This window comes from Monodon monoceros, unplaced genomic scaffold (genome assembly GCF_005190385.1).
Source record: "Monodon monoceros isolate NGI ecotype Baffin Bay Population unplaced genomic scaffold, NGI_Narwhal_1 Super_Scaffold_20, whole genome shotgun sequence".
NCBI classification, from domain to species: Eukaryota; Metazoa; Chordata; class Mammalia; order Artiodactyla; family Monodontidae; genus Monodon; species Monodon monoceros.
In genome coordinates this window covers 33,066,304-33,090,822 of record NW_021703777.1, presented here as the reverse complement: position 1 = coordinate 33,090,822, position 24,519 = coordinate 33,066,304, and the positions used below count along the sequence as shown (strand labels likewise).

Sequence of the window (24,519 nt, the reverse complement as noted above, 5' to 3'; positions counted from 1 at the left end):
AGCCTCACCAAACTATCATTGCATCCATTGCAGCAAACGGGAGTGGAAAGTCCTATACTTTCTTATCTCCTAGCTATTATGCAGTTTTCAGTCTTCAGAGGCATACTGGAATTATATAAGATAAAAAAAGACATTTTCTCACCAATTAACATATGCATATTACACAACTGGAAGGAATTAGCTTCCAAAAGAATAGCAGCACCTGTGAAGTCTTTTTAAAAACCCCAAATTAACAACTCCTTTTTATTCTTATTTCAGGTGATACCACTATCCAAAGGGAGAGCTCTCATTTCTCAGAATATTAAACACTTAGTTATACCAGAAAACTTGAAGCCTGCAAAAATAATGAGCTTGATAAAGTCACCTGATCACCTTCAACAACATCATAGTGGAAAGTTACATTTTAGTATCGCTGCAGATGACAAGGATGGTCACTTTGAAGTCGACAGCTCGACAGGAGACTTGTTCCTCTTTAAGGAACTGGATTATGAAATGACGTCCCATTATCTTTTCAGGGTGGTAACTAAAGACCACAGCAGAAACCCTCCCATGAATAGCACAGTCTTCCTTAGTGTTGCTGTGGAAGATCAGAATGACCATTCCCCATCTTTCCGGGAGGAGTTCATTGTGATCAGCGTGGAAGAGAATGCCCCTGTCGGGACTCTGGTGCACGTTTTCAATGCCAAAGATGGTGATGGCAGTTTTTTGAACAGTAGAGTACAATACTTCATTGAAGCCCACCACCCTGGAGTGAATCCATTTCTCATCCACCCCTCATTTGGCACTTTGGTCACCGCTTCCCCCCTTGACAGAGAGAGAGTTCCGACTGTTGTCCTGACAGTAACTGCATCCGATCAGGCTGTGAATGTGACAGACCGGCGACTGAGATCGCTGATGGCGAAGGTAGTGATTTTGGATATAAATGACCACAGCCCCACTTTTACATCTTTCCCCATCGCCCTTGTCAAAGAGGATGCCGCGGTGGGCTCCTTGGTGCACCACATAACTGCTCAAGATCCAGACGCAGGAAGGAATGGAAGAGTAACATTCAGCATCCTCTCAGGAAATGAAAATATGGCCTTTATGCTAGATGAGTCATCAGGTACTGTCCTTGTCACTGTCAGTTAAAGCCTGTGATCACTTGCTTACATTTATCTTTTTCATTTTCCTCTGTTATAAAATCATAGTTCTCAAGATGCATATGCTTTAAGGAAATTTGACTTGATTTACTGTTTAACTTATATAGATGATAGGCACAGAGGTCATATTCAGAGAACAAAGAGTAATTGGCCTGTTTGTTAACATTGACCTGCTTTGTAGCTAGCTCACATTTCCTGGGATGAATATACAGTAGCCCACTTCTTTACCCCCATTGTGTGTTTTCATAGGGTAGGAGATGATACCAAGAGTGAATCAAGGTAGAACATGAGTCAACATTGTTCAAAGACTTTAGTATGGAAACTTATCTCTAAGATCATACAAACATACACTTGTAAATAGTTGGAAATCATGTATTTTTAAATGGTTGTATTGATATTGACATTAAGACCCTTACTTTTCACAACTGAAACATTTTATTTTTGGCAGAAGCATTTATTCACTGTCAAGTACTCTTTGGAAATGGCACTCACTGTCACTTCCCTTGTCTTGCTGTTACCATATTGTCAGATAACATCTTCTAAAATTTTTGATGTAGTTTGATGGACAATTATACATTCAAAGTGTCATTCTTGTTATATTGGAAATGAAATTCCCTCAACCTGATTTTCAGAAGATATTGAAGTGATGGACTACCATCTCATTCTCTAAAAAATAAAATCATTTCTGCATGAGCCTTAGAAAAAAATCTCAGATGTATACCATTTGGCCCAACTGTTAGTAAGAGCATTATTTGGAATGGGACTGAATGTGTAGAATTTGGAAGTCATGATTATAGTCTGGCTATATACTGTTGGAAAATTTCATCAAAATATTTATTAAATCCTGTGCATATGGTTCTGTTCTGAGACCTGCATGAACACCACCTAAAAGTCCAACTGACAGAGAGATAGTCCAGACCCAGTTGGTGATTTCTGTTAGAGCTGGGGTCTCCAAGGATCTATTTAAACGATATTTAAAATGTTTTCCAAAATGGCTAAGGAAGGTCTATTTCAGATTGTTAAAGAGGGTGGATAAAATTAGAATTGCGTCTCAGTAATATAGATATCCTGAATCTTAAACAATTGCAGTGGTTGTTTCAGTTGAGATATTTTTTTCAAAGACATAACATGCTAATTGCTGAAGGCACTCTTTTGAAATAGGCTATTTTCCTCTCACAAAGCTCATATTTTTTTATCAAGAAGACAAAGTGATATTTTCAATGGCTTTTGGCTATGAAGTGTAAAATGATAAGCAATTATGGAGAAACCATTTTATATATAAAATCTGAATCAGTAAGCTTCTTTAATTATTTGAAGAAAAGTTCTTATAGGAGGAGCACGTGTTAGAGGAGCAAACAACAATCCTAAAAGAAAAAGTGTGACAATTGGAGTTATGTAACAAATATATGTGTGCAAGTTGCTTATATGTGTTACATGCTTAAATGGCAGTTGGATGGAGACATTGTATTCGTGAAGTTTATTGTCCGAGTTATAGTCTTTACTATTTTTTGTTAATAAAAAAAGACAGTTAAATGAGATTAGTATAAAGAGACTATAACTCTTTGACAAAAACTAAATCTCTTAAAGGATGTAGCCATACTTTTTGTAACTTGGTCACTTTTACACATGAAGTGTCCTTTGACACGAAGAGGGATACTGTTAGAACCTAGATATATTTTTAAATGAAGGTAGAGGGACTTCCCTGGTGGTACAGTGGTTAAGACTCCGTGCTCCCAATGAAACCGGGTTTGATCCCTGGTCAGGGAGCTAGATTCCACATGCATGCTGAAACTGAGTTCACGTGCCGCAGCTAAGGAGCCCATGTGCAGCAACTAAGACCTGGCACAACCAAATAAATAAATATTAAAAAAAAAATGAAGGTAGATGTTGGGTAGATAAATATTCTTGATGTAATCATCTTAGTAGATAATGATATGTTATGGATTATTTCTGAATTCTCATTCATCCTTATAATTTAAATTAGAATGACTTTTCTAATTAAAGATGTTCTCTTTTATTCCAGATAATATATAAATTTAAAGTTGGTTTCATAATATTTATTCTTTAACAGAGAAAGCTTCTGAATTTTTAGCAACTTAGATGAGTTAGACAAAAGTATAGTAAGCATGACTTCTCCAAAGAATATTACCTATTGCTTTTCTCTTCTTTCAAAACAGGTTTACTAACTACTACTTCGCCTTTGGATTATGAGTTAAAAGGTCAGTACATTCTGACCCTTCTGGCACTGGATGGTGGCACACCAACACTTTCTTCATCCCAGACTTTGACAATTACTGTTCTTGATGTAAACGATGAGGCCCCAGTATTTAAACAGCACCTATATGAAGCTTCAGTTAAAGAAAATCAAAATCCAGGGGAGTTTGTCACAAGAGTTGAAGCTGTGGACAGAGATTCAGGTAACTCAAAAATGTGGGAACTAAGTAATCGATGTTAAAAGCAAAAATTGACATTTACCAGAAACTTGAAAACAGTTGCTAGTTATTTCAAACTTCTAGAATTTCTTTAATTAGCATACACAGAAAAAAAAATTGAATGCATAGTGTGTACTTTTTATAGCATTTGCTTGTATTAATTTTTATTATTACTTATAGTAGAGTGATACATATCTAATTAATATACATTTTATTGATTTGATTTTGATAATAAACAGAAGTATAGACAAAGGATCACACTTTTTTCAGACTGTAATAGCTAGATACATGGAGTACCAGAAGGTAAATCGTTCTTTATTTTCTCTATATGTAGCATAATGGAAGAGATTGGATGCTGGTGTCAGACTGCCTGGCTTTGAATCCTAGAATCACCACTTAAGCTGTGTAACCTTTAATAAGCTATATACTAGCTCTCTCTCATCCTCTGTTTGCTTATCTGTAAAATGGGGATTATGATACAGCCTAATTCATAATTCTGTTATGAATATGAATGAGTTATTACCTACAAAGGGCTGAGACCAGTATCTGGCAAAATAAACAGTCAATAAATGTTAACTTCCATCATTACTGTATTACTGTTGTGTTATTAATATCAACCACTGTGTTCAGACAAATGACTTTGAAGTAAACAGTTACTATGGCTAGGAATTTATAAATGTCTTAGAATTGCTTTTCAATATCACTATGACTTTTTTGGCCATGTAAGCTTCAGTAACTTTAATAATATCCTTTTTTAATTTTAAACAAAATAATTATAAAAATTATAGTGAAGTAGTTGCCATTAACAGCATATGCTGAATTTTCCCATCTGAATTAATACAAATAGTTTAATAAGCCAGTATTTTTAAATTCACATTTGTATATAGCAAGTGGCAATACATAATCAATATAATATTTTGTTCTTTTCTTGCAAGAATTGTAACAGATGTTTCTATGGAAATAATAGTATGAAAACTAGCATTTTCCTCCTAAATTGTTTATCAAAGGGGTAAAAGATACATTTTCTTGAACTTTTAAATTATATACCGTTTAGATGCTTTGCACTTTGGGGAAACATCATATTTTAATGAAATGCATTTTATGTGATGCGATGAAGATTTTCAAGGGCCAACCCAATTTTCTCTTTTGACCAGAGCGGGGCAGTGTGATCAAAGAGTTTTGCTTACTGTGCTCACCAAGAGGGCTGGAGTGTGCTAACAATTGCTTGTCCCAACTCTGCTTAAAGAATTTAGCACATTTCTGGCAGTGTGGTTTTTAGTTGATAGAAACAATGGAGAACATACATAAGCTTTGTGTTTCCAATATACCCAGTTTAGTAAAGTTCTCCAAGAGGATTCTCTGGTGTAAATTGAGTAATGCAGAGCTCCGGGCAACACAGAAACCACTTCCCAAAGTACACAGACATATGCTGAACCCATCACTGACATGTGATTTAGCAAGCATTTAAAGTCTGTAAAATGCTTCCTCCCTTTGACTTTATTTTATTAATTTTATTTTTTAAAATGGACTCTACTTAAAGGATTTATTTGCTTTAATATTTGAAGGCAAAAAGAATTTCTCTCAAAATTTTTCATATGTCAACTAAAGATGATTACCATAAATACGCTTTCCAATTTTTACTGTCAAATTGCCAAGCGTTAGTGTAATTTTCTTTTGGAATGAGTCGTCTGCAACCTGTTACTTATAATTGAATTGAAAGTTCATTATTCTAGAGATTATGGTTTGCCAGGGAATTTAGATGCAAAATTGCTGGCTTTCTGGCTTTGGCTTTATGGGTGTTTGAGATACACATTAGCATTTCCTGAGTCTCACGCACCTTCACAAGTTTTGTAGACAATTTTGGTTTACTGGAAATCTCAGTGTTTTTAATGAAGCCAGATCTGTTAAGCCAGTGGTTATGTAAATGCATGTGAATTTGGGTGTATGCATGTGTTTCTGAACATATTTTTCCTAAATCTTTTTTTTTTTTTTTGCTTATTGGGTTAAGACAATGAAAAAGGATTATGCACAAGAATTAAATGATGTAGTCAAGATTTTAACATAACTGGCATCATATTGGAATTTATGAATGGTTTACTTTATAGTCTGTATTTTTAAAAATATTATAGCATTAGTTAATACTAGAAAGGTTAACATACGTTTTCTAGCATTCTACAATGTAGTTTTTAAAATGTAAGCCTAACAGCATTGTTTGGCATTCAAAACCCATAGGAATTTGAGCACTGAATGTTTATGATGTATGACTCACACTGGTTCTAACAGGAGTTTTTTCTTGTATTAAAAGGGAAAAACAACTACCACTTTTAAACTAAGATATTAAAACTGCTGCAGCATTTGGTGCCAACAACAAGAGCTCCATTGTTAGTGGGAAAATATCTATCCCTAAGGGTACCTCTCCCCCAGTCCTGGGAGGAAAGGGTGCCCCAGCAGGGAAGATGACTCAGTCCTGGTGATGCATTGGCTCATTCATGGTGAATACAAAATAATTCAACAGCACATCACCATACAAAAATGTCGAATTCTATAGTGAAATCTTATTCTCTATCCCATAAAAATTGTATTCTGTATCTGGATTTATCTTGAACAAACTCTACATCTGGTTTCCCAGAAACTGTCTCATGCTGGATGCATAACCCCACCCAACAGCCTGCTGTCGGAGCAAAGGAGAAACACTGCCATGACAGTATTTCATCTGTTTCATTGAATCTAAGACACTATTAATTGTAAGAAGCATCTAACTTCAGATATATTAAAATTTGGGGAAAAAATGTGTCTTAGAATTAATGAAAAAATTAAACAGACAAAAAGGACTACTCACCCAGAGACAATCACTATTAAAACTTTGAAATATAATCCTATTTCGTTTAATACATGGTGTTTTGATTATATGATTGTCTAATTTTCTGCCTGCCTTTTAAGCTGTGAACTCATGGATTCAGAACATATTTTACTTGCTTTTATCCCAGGTCCCTAAGATAATGCAAGCTATGACATAGGAGTTTAGTAAATTTTTTTGACTATATGATTTGAGAAACCGGAACATCTGTGAAATAGGCTGCTACAAGCTGCCTTCACTCTTCAGAACTCATTTATTTGTTTATTTCTTCATTCAATCAGCAAGGTACAATCCTGTTTTTCCTTTAGGAATGTTTGAGTTGTGTAGGCATTGTACAGTTGAGGAATCACATGAAAAAATATTTTCATGAAAAGTAAATCTGAAAACAACACTCCCTTGGTCAGAATTCTTAATTAATTCCTCATGGTTTTGAGGATGAAGTTCTCTTCTCTTTTAGCTTAACAGCTAGGCACTTTAATAAGTGACTGTAGCTTTCCCCTCTATTCTCAACTCCTATCACTCGCCTGCCTTTACGGTATGACAGGGTTATGCAAACTTTTCTCTGTAAAGGGCAAGATAGTGAATGTTTTAGGTTTTGCAGGCTATACAGTCTCTACTACTTAATTCTGATGTTGGAGCAAGACAACAGCAATAGATAATACATAAAGAATTGAGCGTGGCTGGGTTTCAGCAGAACTTCACAAAATCAGGGGGGTAGGCTGTATTTGTCCACTGGGTTTGCCAACCAATGGTCTGACAGGTATATCTAATTAAGACATCTAAGTTTCTTACAATTTTCTGATCATCAGATCCAATTATGATGTCATCATGGTAGTAGATCAGTGTGATGATCTACTGGATGCTGAGATGATCTTTATCTCTGCTGAGTGGATGATGGCTGATAGTGGAAGAGTTTACATAAAGATGTACCATTGTTCCTGCTGGATGAAATCAGATCACTTGTGATAGTCCTTACAAATTGCTATAGAGTGTTGGTTCTCATTTCAGTTACTGTGTTCTTTAACTGTTTGGTTGTTCTTTATATTTTCTAACTCTTTTTTTAAAACTTCTTATAACTCCTTGCTCTGTGCATCCATGCATTTCCCAAGTTCTTAGATCATCTTTACAGTCATTACTCTGAACTCTTTCTCAGGTAGATTGCCTATCTCCATGTTGCTTAGTTATTCTTCTGGGGTTTTATCTTGGTCCTTCATCTGGAACATATTCCTCATGACCCAACTCTCAGAACCCTGCCTCCCAGGTAATGAGCATTAAGTTAAAATACCTTTGTTTAGCTCACAGGAAACATCCTGACCAGGTCCACCAGTGAGTGACTGCAGGAAGGAACAAATGAACATGTTCCCCTCCAGAGGCTGATGGGAACCAGGAAGTGTTTGACTTTACTCCCTCCCCTTTTAGTGTGAAAGAAGCCTGAATTCTACCTCAGGCAAGATGGTTCTTTGGGGCAGAAGCCCTCCATCTTCTCAGTTTTCTGACTTTCCAAATAAAGTCATTACTCCTTGCCCCAACAACTTGTCTCTCAATTACTGGCCTGTTGTGCGGCTAGTGGTATGAGCTTAGACTTGGTAACACTTGCCCACTGGTGGGTGGAGTTGGGTCTTGGCCCTCTGGTGGTCAGGAGTGTCAAGGAGTATGTCTAGAGGCAGCTGTGGGCTCAGGAAGTCTTTAGGCAGCGTGTTTGCTGATGGGCAGAGCTGTGTTCCCACCCTGTTGGTTGTTTGGCCTGAGGCAGCCAAGCACTGGATCCTGCAGGCTACTGGATGAGGTCAGGTCTTGGTGCCAAAATGCCGGCCTCCAGGAGAGCTCATGCTGATGAATACTCCCTGGTACATGCACCACCAGTGCCCTTGTCCTCAGAGTGAACCACAGCCGCCCACCCTCCCTCCATCTCCCTCCATCCAGGAGACCCTTCAAGATCAGCAAGTAGGTCTGACCCAGGGTCCTATGAAGTCACCGCTTTTGCAGTCCTCCAAGGGTAGAGTCTCTGTTTCCCCCAGTCCTGTGGAGTTCCTGCAATCAAGACCTGCTGGCCTTCAAAGCCAAATGCTCTGGGGGTTCAATCCTCCATATTCCAGACCCCCAGGCTGGGGAGCCTGATATGGGCCTCAGAACTCTCACTCCTGTGGGAGAACTTCTGCAATATAATTGTTCTCCTGTTTGTTGGTTGCCTACCTGAGGGGTATGGAATTTGATTATATCATGAATCCTCCCCTCCTACCATCTCACTGTGGTTTCTTCTTTATGTCTTTGGATGTAGAATGTCTTTTTTTCATAGGTTCCAGTCTTTTATCGATGGTTGTTAGAGTTAGTTGTGATTTTGGTGTGCTCATGAGAGGAGGTGAGCTCAAGGTTCTTCTACTCTGCCATCTTGTCCAGAAAGTTCGAGAGTGTTGGTACTCAAAAGGTGGTCCCCAGGACCAGTGGCACCATCGTCCACAGCCTACACAGAGGGCAACTACCAGAGGGCATTTAAAAGATGCTGGTGTCCCTCTAACCAATGGCTTTCCCAGGGTCTTTATGAAGGGAGAATACTCTGAACTGTTGGTAAATGTAGTTAGAGGAGGGTGGTGGGCATGTCATGATAAATGGTAAATTTACCATTGGTAAATCCATCCTAATGTTCTTCTCCATTTCCTTAAGCTTTTTGATTCCTTTCTGTATAGTATGCAAGGGAAGATCTGGCATCTCAATCTCAATGATGATAGACCACTATTGAATGCAGCCAATCAAAAGAAACTGTCAAGGGAAATAACTAAAAGAGCTAGCACATTAAATTCAGAATCTCTGGTAGGAACACCACATCAATAAATCCAGCTGAAATCAAAGTACTATTTTATCTTCCTGGGTTTCACATCCTTAGAATTGATTTCCACACATTTTCCACAGATTTATTCAATATAAGTTAGAAAAATCTTGCTATTATTTTAAAACTATAAGCTGTCTCTAATTGAGTCATATTTGCATGTAACTGCCTGCAGTATGTTGAGATCTGACTCTGGTTGTAGGTCTTCTCGTGAATAGGTATCCCCTTGCAAGAAGTTACCTGTTATATATCTGCTGTTCAATTTGGTTCTGATCTTCAGAGAGATTAATTTGGGGGCTTCCTTAGAAGTTTTTCAGTTTTTTGACTATGACTTGAGCTGCGACTTTAAAGACTCAGCTTATAATTTTCTTTCTGTAAGTTCCCATTGCATTCAGAGACAGCCAGTTCACATCATACTCCTTTTACTATCCCATGGCCAAAGTCAGCCCCACTTGGTCCTCTAAGGAATAGAAATCCTTTAATAGTCAGTTCATTACAATCAAACACAGGTGATAATTTAAATGATCATGGTACCGTTGAAAATGAGAAATTACTAGTGTTCCATTTCCTGTGGGCAGGGAACCCAGCACTGCCTTTAAGGCCAAAGGCATAACAAAATCAATCTCAGAATCCCTAATACCTGGGACCCAGTCCTGGTGCCAAGTACCGTATCAATCAGGTGCAGTCAGGAAAACCAGCTATTACAATACAGGTGTTGGAAGGCTGAATAAACAGAAAGGGAATCCTGAAGTAACCCAGAAAAAAATAACGGTAGGAAGCAGCTACCACCTCTAATCCCTGGAAACAAGGAGAATAGGTCGAGATTATCAGAACCTAGGAAAAAAATGAGAGGAGGGACCTTGCAGAGCCTGGTCTGGGAGTGCCAAAATAGAAAGTTGTGAGCAGTTTCTGCACTAGAAGAAATGGCGTTGCTGACAGGGAAAATAAGAAAACAGGAAGAAGAAGTCTCATCTGCTCTCCTCTGACCTCAGTCTTCCTCGAGGGTCCCTTTGTGGCAGATCCTAAGAGGGGCTCAGCTGGCAAAGGAGATTCTGCACAGCTGTGGTGTGCAGATTCCCTAGCCCCAGCATCGCAGGGCGGAATGGGGAAGAATGGATTCAGAGCTGAGTCACAACAGTTTAATAACTAGTACACCATGTAAAGGACAGAGGGAGGAGCTGGCAGAGGGAACAGCAACTACAAAGGCCCCAACAGAAAGACACTTAGCATGTTCAGAGAGCAGAAGTGAAGCCCGTGGGCCAGGAATATAGTGCAGGAGCAAGTATATGAGAAGAGCTTGAGTCCACATCACATGAGACTTTGTAGACTGCGGTATGGAGTTTGGTTTCTATTTTGAGTGCATTCAAACACTTTCTTCCCTCTTACTTGTTAAATCCTATTTATCTTTAGGGTCTAAGCTTATACAGAAAGCAATACAAACTCACTCAGTCATGTCTTACCATGTGGAATTGTAATTGTCTGCTTACTTCTCTGTATCCAGTGCTACACTATAAGCACTGTGAGAGCAAAGAATGTGTCTTCTTGCCAGCAGTTATATCCTTAGCACCTGGCATGGTACCTTGGCACCCGCTATCACTCTCTCTATATGTTTATTGAATAAGATAATAAATGAACAAACTATCTACCTGTAATAAGTCTTCCCTGATCCCCTTCCTCAGTGATTTCACATATTCCCCCACACCATCTCCCTCACTAGAGGGGAGCTCTGAGGACCAAGATAAGTACTAATTATTCAATGGTATCTTTCCAGTGCCTGGCACTTGGTAAATGTGCACTGCATAAATAAACATATAAGTGAATGAATCAATCAACCAAATAACTGGCGCTCAATACATATGTGTCATCTGCATATAGGTGGAAACTGAAGCCAGTGAAGTGGGAAAGAGGTGGAATGAATTCCTTCCTCCCTCCTTCCCTCTCCCCTTCTCTCCCTGCCTTCCTCTCTCTCTCTTTGTTCCTTCCTTTCTGTGTTTTTTAACATCAGTCAGCAATACCTGAAGCCAAGAGAAAACAAGTCAACTAAACATGGTCAGTAGATCTTACAACCAGAAGCTTACTGGTGACTGTAGAAAGAATAACTAGATACAGCAGTGGTTTCAAGCTAGCTGCAGAGAATTTTAAAAAGATGCTTGGCTATAAAGAGGAGGAAAAAGTCTTGTTTCTTACAGCTAAACTATAATTTAAGGAAAAATTATAAATGGGAAAGATTAGAACTGACAGGAAAATTTCAAGAGGGTATTTGAAGGATTACTTTTGCCATTGAGACACAAAGCAGGAGGTAGAGTTGAATACAGATGCAGAAAGTTGAGGGAGCTTTTTCCCAATGCCTCCATTTTCTCTAGGAAATAGGAAGGGAAATGATTTGTGAGAGTGAACCAGGGGGTGGTCGGGTAGAAGAAATGAATAGGAGAGGGGTGACCAAAGAGATCTGGAAAGATTGCCAGATGACAGTAACATTTCAGTGGCCTCCATCTATGCTTTCGTGAAGTTTTCTCCAGCCCCAGTTATCTGCTGGATATTCCAGGAGGACAGAGAGATGGCTGGAATGAATCTGGACTGAGGTTTTGCTGGCCTTCTTTGGTAAAAAGCCACAGTACCTGAGGAAATTTGCAAGGTTGCCAAAGTGTTAATTCATGGGGCTGGACTGAAGAGGAAAAGAAATGAACTGAAGAGGCGTATCCTAGAGTAGGAGAAAGCAAGAAGTCATAAGGCTGTAGGTCTCGAGGTCTAAGAACAGATATATGTATGTGTACACACACACACACACACACACACACATCCTTTGGTGTGTTGTAAGTGAATATTCACTTCACTGAATATCTTCAGATCCAGATTTCCAATTTTCTTAGTAAGGTGATGGAATTAGACTCAATAATCTCTATTTTACTTTTATTTTCTTTGTTCTCAAGTTTGATGATGTTGTGTTTAATCTGGAGGATTATAAGTGTGTGAGGAGGAAGAAGCAAGGCACTAACTGAATTCTAAAAGAGCCATAGTACAATACGTTAAATTTAGCTCACATTATTTAAGTTGTGAAGGGTGTGAAGTTTGGAGTGTGAAATCATATATGTGCAAACTACAGTTATAAATAAAGATCTCATTTATCCTTAATAATATACTAGGAGGATTGAAGGTGAGTAGATTGTTACCTTAGGGATCAAAGCTATATAGAATAATAGAAATGATAAAATCTGAAAGTTTCTAAAACGTCAGGGGAGTATTGGATACAAAGGTAAAGCACATTAGAGAATAAGTAGACCAATAGGAGGAAGGGAAACCGAAAAGATTTGAGTTTATGTTTAAGCATGTGAAGACATTTTCTAGATTTGACAAGTGTTAGGAGTTTAAACTGTATAATATATAATATATGTAATATATAATATGTATAATGTGTAATAACATATTATAAATGAGTGGATTATTGAAAAATTAAGGGTCCAAAAAATTAAAAGTTGCTGTTCTCCATGAAAGCTTCCTGCAGGTAGGGGCCATACCTGCTGGATTCACCACTCTCTCTTCGGCAAACAGCACTGTGCTTGGCACGTAGTTATGCTCACCAAATATTTGAGGAACAAAGAAATTAGATTTAAGTTGGTATAGTCCCCATTTTCATAATGTAGGATGAGATAGGAATAACAAATTTTATCAATCTGGAATTTTTAAAAATTCTGTCTTGACCAAAGAAGAGATTAAGGTCATTATGAGATCAAAGTAATCACTATGAGTGTTAAATAATCATTAAATTAATAATATGCTTAATGACAGAATAAATTTTCTGGTGACCTCTGATTATACCATATCAAATACTTTGATCCTGCCTTATTAGACTTTTTTCTCAAGGTTATTAAAATGCCTGCAGATAATCCCAAATATCCTTTCTCTTTCAAGTGACATAGTAAGAAGTCATTTATATTTATTCTTGTATAAAACTGGCATTATATTCCACTTTTTCCAGTACTCAGTTCTATATTGTATCTACTAGATCACAGCAGATGAAAATTTAATTTTTAAGACAGGCAGGATGGAAATGTGTAATTGAAGTTTTTCGTTAAGTCCAAAGAAGAGTGTTTCATCATTTATTAAAGTGTAAATCATATATGCTAAGTACTATGTCTGTACCTAGATACTCATCAGTGAAGAAAAGAACATAGGAAAATGATTGAAAGGAACTTGTGTGAAGTGCAAATAAGCTGCAATGTCATGGGATAAACTCGTTCAAGTTAATGGTATGAGAGATCTTCATACCCAGTGATGGAAATGATGTGACACTTTTCTCTGAAGGGAAATGAAACTGCAGAAATATAGGAAGAATTATTTTCAAAATGCATAATAATATGGTACCACATTTCTCACTCCAGATAACAGACTGAATGCTAAGTAGAAAACAAAATGAACCAAAAATACACACGTGAGCAATTCTACATGCTCACCTCCTGTGCTGGAGAATGAACAGAGTAACATAACTGGGCACAAGCATTTTTGTTTGTTTGTTCATTTATTTATTTATTTTAAAATCTTTCCTAGAGTATAATTGCTTTACAATGGTATGTTACTTTCTGCTTTATAACAAAGTGAATCAGTTATACATACACATATATCCCTATATCTCTTCCCTCTTGCGTCTCCCTCTCTCCCACCCTCCTTATACCACCCCTCTAGGTGGTCACAAAGCACCGAGCTGATCTCCCTGTGCTATGTGGCTGCTTCCCACTAGCTATCTATTTTACATTTGGTAGTGTATATATGTCCATGCCACTCTCTCACTTTGTCCCAGCTTACCCATCCCCCTCCCCAATATCTTCAAATCCATTCTCTAGTAGGTCTGTGTCTTTATTCCCAACTTGCCCCTAGATTCTTCATGAACATTTTTTTCCTAAGATTCCATAGATATGTGTTAGCATACGGTATTTGTTTTTCTCTTTCTGACTTACTTCACTCTGTATGATAGACTCTAGGTCCATCCATCTCACTACAACTACAAATAACTCAATTTTGTTTCTTTCTATGGCTGAATAATATTCCATTGTATATATGTGCTACATCTTCTTTATCCATTCATCTGTTGATGGACACTTAGGTTGCTTCCATGTCTTGGCTATTGTAAATAGAGCTGCAAAGAACATTGTGGTACATGACTCTTTCTGAATTATGGTTTTCTCAGGGTATATGCCCAGTAGTGGGATTGCTGGGTCGTATGGTAGTTCTATTTAAAAAATTTTAAGGAACCTCCATACTGTTCTCCATAGTGGCTGTATCAATTTACATTCCCACCAACAGTGCAAGAGGGTTCCCTTTTCTCCACACCCTCTCCAGCATTTATTGTTTGTAGATTTTTTTGGTGATGGCCATTCTAACCGGTTTGAGGTGATACCTCATTGTAGTTTTGATTTGCATCTCTCTAAAGATTAGTGATGTTGAGCATCCTTTCATGTGTTTGTTGGCAATCTGTATATCTTCTCTGGAGAAATGCCTATTTAGGTCTTCTGCCCATTTTTGGATTGGGTTGTTTTTTTCTTTTTGATATTGAACTGCATGGACTGCTTGTAAATTTTGAAGATAAATCCTTTCTCAGTTGCTGCATTTGCAAATATTTTCTCCCATTATTAGGGTTGTCTTTTCATCTTGTTTATGATTTCCTTTGCAAAGCAAAAGCTGTTAAGCTTCATTAGGCCCCATTTGTTTATTTTTATTTCCATTTCTCTAGGAGGTAGGTCAAAAAGGATCTTGCTGTGATTTATGTCATGGAGTGTTCTGCCTATGTTTTCCTCTAAGAGTTTAATAGTGTCTGACCTTGCATTTAGTACTTTAATCCATTTTGAGTTTATTGTTGTGTATGGTGTTAGGGAGTGTTCTAATTTCATTCTTTTACATGTAGCTGTCTAGTTTTCCCAGCACCATTTATTGAAGATGCTGTCTTTTCTCCACTGTATATTCTTGCCTCCTTTATCAAAGATAAGGTGACCATATGTGTATGGGTTTATCTCTGGGATTTCTACCCAGTTCCACTGATCTATATTTCTGTTTTTGTGCCAGTGCCATACTGTCTTGATTACTGTAGCTTTTCAGTATAGTCTGAAGTCTTGGAGCCTGATTTCTCCAGCTCCATTTTTCTTTCTGAAGATTGCTTTGGCTATTTGCAGTCTTTTGTGTTTCCATACAAATTCTGAGATTTTTTGTTCTAGTTCTAGAACAATGCCTGTGGTGGTTTGATAGGGATTGCATTGAACCTTTAGATTGCTTTGGGTAGTAGAGCCATGTTCACAATGTTGATTCTTCCAATCCAAGAACATGGTATATCTCTCCATCTCTTTTTATCGTGTTTAATTTCTTTCATCAATGTCTTATAATTTTCTGCATACAGGTCTTTTTTCTACTTAGGTAGGTTTATTACTAGATAATTCATTCTTTTTGTTGTAATGGTAAATGGGAGTGTTTTCTTAATTTCACTTTCAGATTTTTCATCATTAGTGTATAGGAATGCAAGAGATTTCTGTGCAGTAATTTTGTATCCTGCTACTTTACCAAATTCATTGATTAGCTCTAGTAGTTTTCTGGTAGCATCTTTAGGATTCTCTATGTGTAGTATCATGTCATCTGCAAACAGTGAGAGTTTTACTTCTTCTTTTCAGATTTGGATTCCTTTTATTTCTTTTTCTTCTCTGAATGCTGTGGCAAAACTTCCAAAACTATGTTGAATAATAGTGGTGAGAGTGGGCAACCTTGTCTTTTTTCTGATCTTGGTGGAAATGGTTTCAGTTTTTCACCATTGAGGACGATGTTGGCTGTGGATTTGTCATAGGTGGCCTTTATTATGTTGAGGTAGGTTCCCTCTATGCCTACTTTCTGGAGAGTTTTAATCATAAATGGGTGTTGAATTTTGTTGAAAGCTTTCTCTGCATCTATTGAGATAATCGTATGGTTTTTCTCCTTCAATTTGTTAATATGGTGTTTCACATTGATTGATTTGTGCACATTGAAGAATCCTTGCATTCCTGTTATAAATCCCACTTGATCATAGTGTGTGATCCTTTTAATGTCCTTCTTGGATTCTGTTTCCCAGTATTTTGTTGAGAATATTTGCCTCTATGTTCATTAGTGATATTGGGCTGTAGTTTTCTTTCTTTGTGACATCTTTGTCTGCTTTTGGTATCAGGGTGATAGTGGCCTCATAGAATATGTTTGAGAGTATTCCTCACTCTGCTATATTTTGGAAGAGTTTGAGAAGGATAGGTGTTAGCTCTTCTGTAAATGTTTGATAGAAGTCACCTGTGAAGCCATCTGGTCCTGAGCTTTTTCTTGTTGGAAGATTTTTAATCACAGTCTCAATTTCAGGGCATGTGATTGGTCTGTTCATATTTTCTATTTCTTCCTGGTTCAGTCTCGGAAAGTTGTTCTTTTATAAGAATTTTTCCATTTCTTCCAGGTTGTCCATTTTATTGGAATATAGTTGCTTGTAGTAATCTCTCATGATGCTTTGTATTTCTGCAGTGTCAATTGTTACATCTTTTTCATTTGTAATTCTCTTGATTTGAATCTTCTCTCTTTTTTTCATGATGAGTTTGGCTACTGGTTTATCAATTTTGTTTATCTTCTTAAAGAGCCAGCTTTTAGTTTTATTGATCTTTGCTATTTTTTCCTTCCTTTCTTTTTCATTTATTTCTGACCTGATCTTTATGATTTCTTTCCTTCTGCTAACTTTGGGGTTATTTTGTTCTTCTTTCTCTAATTGTTCTAGGTGTAAGGTTAGGTTGTTTGTTTGACATGTTTCTTATCTCTTAAGGTAGGATGCTATTGCTATAAACTTCCCTCTTAGAACTGCTTTTGCTCCATCCCATAGGTTTTGGATTGTCGTGTTTTCATTGTCATTTGTTTCTAGGTATTTTTTTATTTCCTCTGATTTCTTCAGTGATCACTTCGTTATTAAGTAGTGTATTGTTTAGCCTCCATGTGTTTGTATTTTTTACAGATCTTTTCCTGTAATTGATATCTATTCTCATAGTGTTGTGGTCGGAAAAGAGACTTGATATTACTTCAATTTTCTTAAATTTACCAGGGCTTGATTTGTGACCCAAGATATGATCTATCCTGGAGAGTGTTCCATGAAGCACTTGAGATGAAAGTGTATTCTGTCGTTTTTGGATGGATAGTCCTATATATATCAATTATATCTATCTTGTTTAATGTATCATTTAAAGCTTGTGTGTCCTTATTTATTTTCATGTTGGATGATCTGTCCATTGGTGAGAGTGGGGTGTTAAAGTCCCCTACTATGATTGTCTTATTGTTGATTTCCCCTTTTATGGCTATGAGTATTTGCCTTATGTATTGAGGTGCTTCTATGTTGGGTGCATAAATATTTACAATTGTGATAAATTGTAAATTTATAACATTTCTTCTTCTTGGATTTCTTCTTCTTGGATTGATCCCTTGATCGTTATGTAGTGTCCTTCATTGTTTCTTGTAACAGTTTTTCTTTTAAAGTCTTTTTTGTCTGTTATAGGAATTGCTACTCCAGCTTTCTTTTGATTTCCATTTGCATGGAATATCTTTTTCCATCCCCCACTTTCAGTCTGTATGTGTCCCTAGGTCTGAAGTGGGTCTCTTGTAGACAGCATATCTATGGGTCTTGTTTTTGTATCCTTTCAGCCAGTCTATGTCTTTTGGTTGGAGCATTTAAGGTAATTATAGATATGTATGTTCCTATTTCCATTATCTTAATTGTTTTGGGTTTGTTATTGTAGGTCTTTTCCTTCTCTTGTGTTTCCTGCCTAGAGAAGTTCCTTTAGCATTTGTTGTAAAGCTGGTCTGGTGGTGCTGAACTCTCTTAGCTTTTGCTTGTCTGTAAAGCTTTTAATTTCTCCATCAAATCTGAATGAGATCCTTGCTGGGTAGAGTAATCTTGGTTGTGTTTTTCTCCCCTTCATCGCTTGAAATGTGTCCTGCCACTCCATTCTGGCTTGGAGAGTTTCTGTTGAAAGTTCAGCTGTTAACCTTATGGGAATTCCCTTGTATGTTATTTGTTGTTTTTCCCTTGCTGCTTTTAATATTTTTTCTTTGTATTTATTTTTTGATAGCTTGATTAATATGTGTCTTGGCGTGTTTTTCCTTGGATTTATCCTGTATGGGACTCTCTGTGCTTCTTGGACTTGATTAACTATATCCTTTCCCATATTAGAGAAGTTTTTAACTATAATCCCTTCAAATATTTTCTCAGTCCCTTTCCTTTACTCTTCTTCTTCTGGGGCCCCTATAATTCAAATGTTTGTGTGTTTAATGTTGTCCCAGAAGTCTCTGAGACTGTCCTCAATTCTTTTCATTGTTTTTTCTTTATTCTGCTCTGCACTAGCTATTTCCACTATTTTATCTTCCAGGTCACTTATCCGTTCTTCTGCCTCAGTTATTCTGCTATTGATCCCTTCTAGAGAAATTTTAATTTCATTTATTGTGTTGTTCATCACTGGTTGTTTGCTCTTTAGTTCTTCTAGGTCCTTGTTAAATGTTTCTTGTATTTTCTCCATTCTATTTCCAAGATTTTGGATCATCTTTACTATCATTATTCTGAATTATTTTTCAGGTAGACTGCCTATTTCCTCTTCATTTGTTAGGTCTGTGGGTTTTTACATTGCTCCTTCATCTGCTGTGTGTTTCTCTGTCTTCTCATTTTTCTTAACTTACTGTGTTTGTGGTCTCCTTTTCACAGGCTGCATGTTTGTAGTTTCCATTGTTTTTGGTGTCTGCCCCCAGTGGGTAAGATTGTGTAGGCTTCCTGGTGGAGGGAACTAGTACCCGTGTTCTTGTGGATGAGGCTGGATCTTGTCTTCTGTTGGGCAGGTCCATGTCTGGTGGTGTGTTTTGGGGTGTCTGTGACCTTCTTATGATGTTAGGCAGCCTCTCTGCTAATGGGTGGGGTTGTGTTCCTGTGTTGGTAGTTGTTTGGCATAGGGTGTCCAGCACTGGAGTTTGCTGGTCGTTGACTGGAGCTGGGTCTTGGCATTGAGATGGAGATCTCCGGGAGATTTTCACCATTTCATATTACATGGAACTGGGAGGTCTTTTGTGGACCAATGTCCTGAACTTGGCTCTCCCATCTTAGAGGCACAGCCCTGACCCCTGGCTGGAGCACCAAGAGCCTGTCATACACACGGCTCAGAATAAAAGGGAGAAAAAAAAGTAAGAAAGAAAGAAAGAAGGAGATAAAATAAAATGGAATAAAGTTATTAAAATAAAAAATAGTTTTTAAAAAAAAATTTTTAAGTAATAAAAGAAAAAGCAAGAAGAGAGCAACCAAACCAAAAGACAAATCCACGAATGATACCAAATGCTGAAAACTATACTAAAACACAAACAAAAACAAAAACGGACACACAGAACCCTAGGACAAATGGTAAAAGCAAAGCTATACAGACAAAATCACACTCAGAAGCATACACATACACACTGACAAAGAAAGAAAAAGGGGAAAAGATATATATATCGTTGCTCCCAAAGTCCACCTCCTCAATTTGGGATGACTTGTTGTCTATTCAGGTATTCCACGGATGCAGGGTACATCAAGTTGATTGTGCAGATTTAATCCGCTGCTCCTGAAGCTGCTGGGAGAAATTTCCCTTTCTCTTCTTTGTTCGCTCAGCTCCTGGGGTTCAGCTTTGGATTTGACACTGCCTCTGCGTGTAGGTCGCTGGAGGGCATCTGTTCTTCGCTCAGAAAGGATGGGGTTAAAGGAGCAGCTGCTTCGGGGGCTCGGGCTCACTCAGGGTGGGGGGAGGGAGGGGTAAGGATGCGGGGCGAGCCTGCGGCAGCAGAGGCCAACGTGACGTGACGTTGCACCAGCCTGAGGCACACCGTGTGTTCTCCCGGAGAAGTTTTCCCTGGACCATGGGACCCTGCAGTGGTGGGCTGCACAGGATCCCAGGAGGGGAGGTGTGGAGTGACCTGTGCTCGCACACAGGCTTCTTGGTGGTGGCAGCAGCAGCCTTAGCGTCTCATACCCGTCTCTGGGGTCCGCACTGATAGCCGCAGCTCGCGCCCGTCTCTGGAGCTCCTTTAAGCGGTGCTCTTAATCCCCTCTCCTCGCGCACCAGGAAACACAGAGGCAAGAAAATGTCTCTTGCCTCTTCGGCAGCTCCAGACATTTTCCCGGACTCCCTCCCGGCTAGCTGTGATGCACTAGCCCCTTTCAGGCTGTGTTCACGCAGCCAACCCCAGCCCTCACCCTGGGATCCGACCTCCGAAGCCCGAGCCTCAGCTCCCAGCCCCCACCCGTCCCGGCAGGTGAGCGGAGAAGCCTCTCGGGCTGGTGAGTGCCGGTCGGCACCGATCCTCTGTGCGGGAATCTCTCCGCTTTGCCCTCTGCACCTCTGTTGCTGCGCTCTCCTCCATGGCTCCGAAGCTTCCCCCCCTCCGTCACCCGTAGTCTCTGACTGCAAAGGGGCTTCCTAGTGTGTGGAAACCTTTCCTCCTTCACAGCTCCCTCCCCACTGCAGGTCCCGTCCCTATTCTTTTGTGTCTGTTTTTTTCTTTTTTCTTTTGCCCTACCCAGGTACGTGGGGAGTCACTTGCCTTTTGGGAGGTCTGAGGTCTTCCGCCTGCATTCAGTAGGTGTTCTGTAGGAGTTGTTCCACATGTAGATGTATTTCTGATGTGTTTGTGGGGAGGAGGGTGATCTCCACATCTTACTCTTCCTCTATCTTGAAGCTCTTTGGGCACAAGCTTTTAAACACAGGGTCCACCTACAGAAATTGCCATTTGCCCTGCAAGCTTATAATGATGCCATTAAATCACAATTGGGTGTTAGCAGGAGTAATTAGGAATATGTTGTAGGGTTGCACACTCATAAGAAATTTTTTATGGGAGGGAGAAAATCTTAAGCATTCACTGTGGGAAGGATTTTTGAAAATCCAGCATTTCAGCCAGGAGACTTTTATTTAGCAAGACCAGCCAAAAGAGTTGTTTTAAATTTTTGTTTTTGTTTCTGACCTTAATTTGAAGGTTACGTGTCTTGCCTTTTTTAATCTATGGCCCAACATGTTCATAGGAAAAAGGAGAAGAGACAGATGGATTCCAAGGGGATAATGGCTGAGTTTTTCCTCTATATTTTCCTTTAGGAATCAATTCCAAGCTTCAGTTTGAAATCATGCCAGGTGCTTTATTCGGGTTGTTCGAGATAAATCCTGACACTGGGGAGGTGGTGACAACCACCACACTTGACAGAGAAGTTCAGGAAGTCCTCACCCTTCGAGGTAAGGGATCCCTTGACTGTGCTAAACAAACAAAAACAAAAACAGGCAGCAGGCCATTGAGAGGGGAAATTTTACATTTCAGTAGGTTGTCTTTAAATAAAATATTATTGACCCAGTGCTACCCAGTTAATTTGGTCTGTTGCTGTCTGGTTAGGGCAGCATATTTTAGGTATGAATTAATGGCTACCATCTGTGCCATCTTTTGTTCCTTGTCAGTACTTGTACGTGATGGGGGAGCCCCTGCTCTGTCTGGGACTACAACAATTCTCTGCACAGTGGGAGATGAAAACGATCATGCACCGGAGATTATTGTCCCCAGGCATGACATTGAGGTTCTGGAAAACCAAGAGCCAGGGCTTGTCTACACGGTTTTGGCCTCTGATATGGATGCTGGCAATAATGGAGCTGTCAGGTATCACATAACTGGTAAGTATTATCTTTATTTAAATAACCCCCTCCCCAGGATACCAACTCGGTTGACACACACTTCATGGAGTGCATTCAGCATTTGGTATCTAGTGCAGTGTTTACAGAACGCACACCTGCTAAGAACTGATTGGTGCCCTGGGTCTCCTCTCCTCCTCCCCACAGCCACCCTGATCCAGTGCCCTCCAAACTCCTCAAAAATCTGCCCTTGACAACTCTCGCTGTTAGTAATCCACTAATATTAGTGCATGTACAGATGGAACAGATAGCTTTTGTTTTCTATTTTCACTTTTTCTCTATTTTTACTTCTCTCGTATGATCACTTAGTTTTATTATTTTGAACAGTCAAGACTTTCTTTCAGGTCTAGAGGACATGAGTAGAAAAACAATTCCCAGATCTGCAGACCAATGAAACACTTCAGATCTACAGCAATACCCCAGAGATCAAAGTCTTTAGGAACTTCTACACTACCAATTGTGGTTAAGGACCAGGGTTTGTGCTTTTCGAAATTTCCAATCTGATGTGACTGATACTTTTGTAAAATCCAATAAATATAAATTACTGGGAGAAAAAAATCAAAGGCATACAAAATGCAAGCCCCAGTTTTTAAAAACGATTACTGTATTATGAAAACATAAGATTATTCTCTCATGTTGCTATAAAATTTTCTAAATACTTACTCTTAATTTCTTTGTATTTATCTTGTTGAGGACCAGCTACAAGTAATCCCCAAACAGCACCTGTCACCTCTCACAGCATCAAGGACATTCTTTTTGACCATTCACTTCCCTTTCCCAAATGGTCAACAGTTCCTCTCTACTGGCTTTTCCCATCAGTATTTCCAGTATTTCCCATCTTGAAAAGCATAGATGTCTCCCTTCACTCACTGTCTCTTTTCCTTCACAATCAAACTTCTTGAAAATTGTTGTCTACACTCTGGTTTCTGTGTCTTTACTTTCATTTCTTAGCCTGCTGTAAAATGTGTTCCACTGAAGTCACTCCACCGAAACTACCCTTTCCAGAGACATAAAAGATCCCGTTGTTGCCAAATGCGTTGGATCTTTCTTAGTTCTTAATTTTTTTTTTTTTTTTTTTTTTTGCTGTACATGGGCCTCTCACTGTTGTGGCCTCTCCCATTGTGGAGCACAGGCTCCGGATGCGCAGGCTCAGCGGCCATGGCTCACAGGCCTAGCCGCTCTGCGACATGTGGGATGTTCCCAGACCGGGGCACGAACCCGTGTCCCCTGCATCAGCAGGTGGACTCTCAACCACTGCGCCACCAGGGAAGCCCTCAGTTCTTAATTTAATTGTATTGCTTTGTGTCTTTGTGCACCATGTCCTGGACACTTGGTCTCACCTTGACTTCAGAAAGCCACTTACTTTCTTTTGGTCCTTCATCTGTCTTTCTAGACAAGTCTTCCCAATGTCCTTGTTCTTCTGGTGGTTCTCTGACTTGTTAGAGTTTTCTGGACCTTTTTGGCATATCTTTTTCTTTTCTCATAGACACACTCCTTCTGGTCATTTCATCCAGTTCCTGTTTTCAGCTACCACTGGACCTCAATATCTCCCTATCTTGACTGTACCCTAGATCTAAGTCCCATTAAAGGACATTTTAAAAATTGAAGTATAGTAGACTTACAATTGCAGATGTCCAACATAATAATTCAATGTTTTTATAGATTATGCTCCATACAAAGTTATTATAAAATATTGAGTATTCCCAGTGCTGTGCATTACATCCTTGTAACTTATTTTATACCTAGTAGTTTGTACCCATGATTCCCCTTCACCCACTTTGCCCTTCTCCATGACTCCCAATACTATGTTAAATAAAAGTGATGAGAGTGGGAATGCTTGTCTTATTCCTGATCTTAGAAGAAAAGTTTTCAGCTTTTCAATGTTGAGTTTGATGTCAGCTGTGGGCTTGTCATGTATGGCCTTTATAATGTTGAGGTATGTTTCATCTTTACCAACTTTGATAAGAGATTTTATCATAAATGGATGGTGAGTTCTGCAAAATGCTTTTTCTATGTCAAATGAGACGATCATATGGCTTTTATCCCCCCCCTTTGTTGATGTGGTGTAACACCTTGATTGATCTGCAGATATTGAACCATCCTTGCATCCCTGGAATAAATTTCAATTGATCATGATTAAAAATCCTTTATATGTATTGTTGAATTTAGTTTGCTAATATTTTTGTTGAGGGTTTTGCATTATGTTCATCAGGAATATTGGCCTGGTAATTTATTTTTGTAGTGTCTTTGTCTGGTTTTGATATTAGGGCTTCATAGAATGAGTTTGGAAGTGTTCCCTTCTCTTCAATTTTTGGTATAGTTTGGGAAAGATAGGTATTAACTTTTCTTTAAGTGTTTGATAGAAACCCTCAAATTCTGGTGTGGTCCTACTCTGATTTGTTAGGAGTTTTTTTGTTTTTTGTTTTTTGTTTTTTTTTGCATTACGCGGGCCTCTCACTGCTGTGGCCTCTCCTGTTGCGGAGCACAGGCTCCGGACGTGCAGGCTCAGCAGCCATGGCTCACGGGCCCAGCTTCTCCGTGGCATGTGGGATCCTCCCAGACC

At 38.8% G+C, this 24,519-nt stretch overlaps 1 protein-coding gene across 1 annotated transcript in view; it reads left to right on the top strand.

Annotated features, from left to right (window-relative positions):
- DCHS2 (dachsous cadherin-related 2) overlaps nt 1–24,519 on the top strand; it is a 283,498-nt gene that overhangs the window by 186,769 nt on the left and 72,210 nt on the right. The window contains 4 exon segments of the mRNA XM_029235496.1: nt 259–1,102; nt 3,317–3,556; nt 21,378–21,512; nt 21,729–21,938. Coding sequence (XP_029091329.1) covers nt 259–1,102; nt 3,317–3,556; nt 21,378–21,512; nt 21,729–21,938 — 1,429 coding nt within the window.